General features: G+C 47.3%; 1 protein-coding gene across 3 annotated transcripts in view; it reads left to right on the plus strand.

Annotated features, from left to right (window-relative positions):
- Positions 1–4,959, plus strand: part of LOC112451504 (sodium- and chloride-dependent GABA transporter 2-like) — a 23,522-nt gene that overhangs the window by 16,014 nt on the left and 2,549 nt on the right. The window contains exon 1 of one of the 3 annotated variants that reach the window (XM_037973914.1): positions 778–3,411. The exons of 1 other annotated variant lie outside the window; for it this stretch is intronic. In XM_037973914.1, the coding sequence (XP_037829842.1) occupies positions 3,360–3,411 (52 nt within the window). In that variant the 5' untranslated portion in view covers positions 778–3,359. One more of the 3 variants, XM_037973913.1, reaches the window with a different exon arrangement.

Genomic DNA, 4,959 nt, shown 5'->3' on the forward strand with positions numbered 1-4,959 from the left:
GGAAGTCGAGACGGTCGGAAGTCGAGACGGTCGCAAGCCGAGACGGACGGAAGTCGAGACGGACGGAAGTCGAGACGGTCGGAAGTCGAGACGGACAGAAGTCTACCCTACATATGGAAACCAACCCAACAAGAAACACGTTGAGTACGTTTCACCTCCATCTTTGCTCCGTTTCCGGACAGATAACCTGAAATAAAAACCAGGCTCTTCTCCTCTGCCGTGTTTTCAGAAAGCCGAGCGACGGCCTCGATGAGCGCCGCAGATTTGCTCCCGGGTCACAAATAATTAGCGACATTTCGTTCTGATCTGCTCCGCTGAGAGATGGGTCCGTCGTCCCGACTTCAAAGTTTGGATTTCTTCTTGTTTTTGGTAATCCTTCACGTGGATTAAAATCAGGAGTCTTTGCTGTCTGTCATGGTAGAATGGAGGTTGTATTAGTTGAGGTTGGGAGATAATCCACCGGTGCATTCCTCCCCCGGGTGGAGGGTGGGGAGGGCGGAACCGCATCCCAGAATGTGAAGGTCATCAGGCGGATTAATTTGTGAACTGATGACTTGCTGGCTACCAGTCCCGGTTCTGGCTTCAGGCTCGGTGAACAGCAGGAATCTGGGTTTGTTTAGCTCTCCGTGGTCCGTACCAGACGCAGGGCTGGACGGGCGAGGGAGAGGCCAGGTCGAACCCAGCTCTCTGTGAAATGATCAGGATGAGCAGCAGCTCATTAAAGCAGCAACTCCAGGGCGTGTTGACAATCCCCATCCTCAAACAGAGGTGAGTTCGACGTTAGCTCCCGATGCCAAATTATTGGCTTTAACCTTTAACCTTTTATCACTTTATTTACCAAAATGCTTCAGGCTTTTATAAGACTAACCCAAACCATGCTGGGTGTCTTTACTTTTAAAACAACCTCGTTGCTTGGTAAATATCACAGGTTTTAACCAAGTTGGATCTGTTGTTTTAAAACTGTTGGGTTTTTTTGTTAAAGCAGATGAATTCTTTACAGATTTCTATGACGGCGCCAATTATGAGAAGCCCTAATTTGAACTTTTATGCCTTTTTCCTAAAGAGCAAAAAACCCGTAAAGATCTGTTCTGGGCAGTGAAGCCAGTCACAGTTGGATACGTAACCCGACCCTGAATGAGGGTTCGTTAACTGTATGTTTTTAAGCAAAGGGTTTTAAATTAGGACATAATCCCAATTAAAACCTCTCATTTTTAAACTCTTAAGAGAGAATAAGCCACTTGAACGCATTTAAGAGTTCACTTCTTCCTTAAAACGGCAGATTGTTGTTAGTCTGAGGGCAGAAACTGGCGTCCTTGCTCCGATATTTGATTGCGTCCACTGTTCTGCCCCTAGAGTTGGACAACTGTAACCAAACGGCCTCGTCTTGTCAAAGCCACGACCACGAACATGTAAGGGTCATAAAGAGGAGGAAAAAATAATCAGCTCCATCTTTATTGTACTCGGTCGGGTCATAAAGTGTTGTTTAAGATGCCAAAGGTTTCTCAGGTATTTATTAGAAAAGCAGATAATTAAAACTTGACTTCTGCTGGCCAATAAACCCGAACACCTCTTGAGTCCCGGCTGCCAAGATCCTGCAACCAGTCGGAGTGTAGCTGCTTAATGGCAAAGTCTTTAAACAATCTAATTTAGCTTTAAGGGGAATTCAGTCAGAATAGAAAGCCAAAGAACTGTAGTTTTATCTGCTGGCTAAGCTCAGCTAGAAACACCTATTTTACAGCTTTTACGCTTGGTTAACTTCCAAAGACTAACCGGTCAAGATTAAACCTAGTTATGTCTCCCTGGGCCCACAGTGATCTCACCTAAAGGATTATTAGTTTGCAGCCAGTTTAGGTTACAGAAAACAAGCTGGCAGGTGTCTGGTATCTTAATCGCGGAGCCCGAGAACACCAGACCTGAACTCCTGGGTGAACCTGACACCTTTTTAGCAGATTGCCTTTTCTCTCGGAGCTCACGCCCACAGTCACTGCAACATCAGCAGCCACTGTACAAATATCTGCGTTTGCATGTGTTTTACATGGTTGAGCGCGTGCAGCGAATGGGACAGAGAGCGAGCTGAGGCTCTGTCACTTCCTGTGAGCCCGCCGCAGTCGTTCCTCCTGTTGTGTGAAAACCTGCGGCTGGAGGAGCGAAGAGGCACGTAAAGGAGCTTCACAATCACGACCGTGTATCAGCGGGGTGCCAATAAAAGCAGCCATAAAGCGCCCGGAGCATGTGCACAGGGCAGAACAGTGGTGGCTGTGCTGCAGGACCCTCAGAGCCGGAGGGGGGGACAGGCTGCATGTGGAGCAGCTCGGGACGTTTTACTGCTTCCTGACTCTCGACCCTTCGACTCCTCGATTCTCTTTATGGAACAACCTGAACTGAAGTGACCCGAGTTTGGATCGGTACTTGATTGCAGACTTAAGCTGTAGATGGAAACTGAGTTATTTTTTTAACAATGCAGTAAATCTCTTTAGGTCTGGGGCTGCCAGCGCTGAGCTTACAAAGTGCTGTTGTGGATTTTGTGCTTGTTGAGCTTTTTTTTCCAGAACTAAAAGCCTCAGTTACCTGCCTTTAACCCTCTACCACATTGTTGGATAGCTCTACTTTATTTAGAGTTCCTCTTTGATATTATTTAACATCAACAGATCATAAATGTTTATCAGCAGAACCATAAATGTCCGTCACCTTACAACCTGATGAGTGAGATTTCCTGTAAAGGTTTACTTGGTGTCTTCTGGAAGGTTTTTTTTTGGTAAAAATAAGAAGTCATTCAAAAAATTGGAAGCCAATTCCAAAGCATCAGAAGTATAATTAATTACAGATTGCAAGAACAAACATGCTACTTATACCCTGAGGTGACTACATAATCCTCAAAACCAGAGCCCCGCTATTCCCGGGTGTCCTTATCCACAGGTTGCAGTACAATGTCCCACTTATGTTTGTGATTTGTGCACTAAGTAATATAACCTAATGGCAGTGGAATGCAATTTTCTGAATGAAGAGTACAGACCAGAGTGTTAGGAGACTGTATTCTTTTATTGAGGCTATAAGTTCTCTGCTAACTCAGCACAGCCTGTTAAAGGTACTTAGCGCTGCTTTAGATGGCCTAAACTGTTAAGACCATTTACAGGAGGAGGGCTGGCAATATGGAGCTGAATATTGATGGGTTTTTTTCCTCAAACCTTTCCAACCAGATTCCAGATTGTCTGTAGAGAAAGAGCACTCAGTTCAGCGGTTCTGGAGGGCCACTAATCCTGCATGTTTTAGATGTTTCCCTGCTCTTCAAGTCCTGCAGAAGCCTGATAATCGCCCAGTCATTCAAATCAGGCGAGTCAAAGCAGATAAACACCTCAGACATGCAGGACAGCGCCCCTCCTGGACACGGATGGGACAACACTGACTCAGATGGTAAGTGTTGGCGTCACCTGCACAAGTCTGCACCAAGACCTGATGCAAGATGGTCAAACTGGACCTAAAAGAATCCTAATAATCTACACTTTGGTTTTTAATCTGCCTGACATGGGGCTCAGTCGATAAATATAACACAAGGTTAAAAAAAAGCAGCAAAATTCTCGAGGTGTGACGGACTCAAGTGACCGGAGATATTCTGATGGTCGGATCCACTGTAGTTTCCATGCCAGGTCACTAGCAGGCGCTGTGGGGTTTTTTGTCTTGCAACGACAAGCAGTTGCATCCAAAACGGCGAGGTTGAGTCTCTGCAGGACAGTTAAAAAAGGCGCGGCACAAGCAGCACTCGGCTGCCCGCCATCGTTTACTGGATCTCCCGTTCAGGACTTAAAGCTCGTCAAAGGATGATAATTGAAGAACAAGTCGATAATGTGTTAGAACAGCAGGAAAAAAAAGAAATGGCGCCGCCCAGGAGACAACGAGCGCGGCAACATTTCTCAAGAAATTTCCAAACTGAGGCAGAAAACAACACAGTCGATTCAGAGGGGTTTCAAAGTGCTAATATTGGGGGGGGGGGTTGGTCATTGGCTTTGGTTGGTTTTGCAGTTTTTTTGGGGGGGGTTTTTTGCGATGCACACCGCCATGGCAAACGTTAGCCTGTGGATTTTTCCATAGACTGACGACAGCGTTCACCGTTGCGTTCAAAATGCAGATGTTGGTGCAACAAACTGAAGATCCCTCAGAAACGTTCCAGCGTATATTACCTGTTAAAAGAGTCAGAACCGAAATCGTTGTAATTCAAACAATGCCCAACCCTAGTCGTCTGTGACCTTGACCTTGACCCCGTCACCCTAAAATCAACGGGGATCACCTTCAACCCATGAGGTGTCCAGCTGTGGAGAGTTTAATCTTGCTGTCGAACATTAAACTCGCCACCACCCAAGTAATTTTCTGCACAGACGGACATAACATGCACGGGGAAGGTTTTAAATGCAACACAGGCAACAAGGAAGTGACTCATCTTCCATACTTATAAACAGGAAAAGCAGCCCAATTAGGCTTTTATTTGTTTTTGTTTTTGTAGAGATAATGGTGTAAGAGGCAGACAGGTGCCCTGCAGGTACAGTGATGTCGGGGCGGCGCCTTTTTGAAGTTTTGTAACGGTGAGGGAAAGTACCCATGATGCCCCGCGGCTCTTTAAATGTGAATCGGACCGGCGGACTCCGCGTACGCGCTCCCTGCCCGGAACGAACCATTTGTCCGCGCGGACGGAGGGGTGGTCGCGCCGCGGAGAGCCCCGGGAAACGAGGAGGTAGGCGCCGTCACGTCGAGCCCTGGTCTCGGTTCGTCCTCTCGGGACGACAGAAGCTAAACGAAAATGGTCGCGCGGCGCGTTTGAGGCGGAAGAGGGGGACCGTTTATTGGGGGGTGCCGGCGCCGAAACCCGCCTCTTCTGCTCCGCTCCGAGCCCGCTTACATGTGCGCGTGGCCGGGGCTGTGAGGCGGTAAGCTACGCCGTCGTTTGATGTCAGCTCGTAATTTCACTTT

This window comes from Kryptolebias marmoratus, linkage group LG23 (genome assembly GCF_001649575.2).
Source record: "Kryptolebias marmoratus isolate JLee-2015 linkage group LG23, ASM164957v2, whole genome shotgun sequence".
NCBI classification, from domain to species: domain Eukaryota; kingdom Metazoa; phylum Chordata; class Actinopteri; order Cyprinodontiformes; family Rivulidae; genus Kryptolebias; species Kryptolebias marmoratus.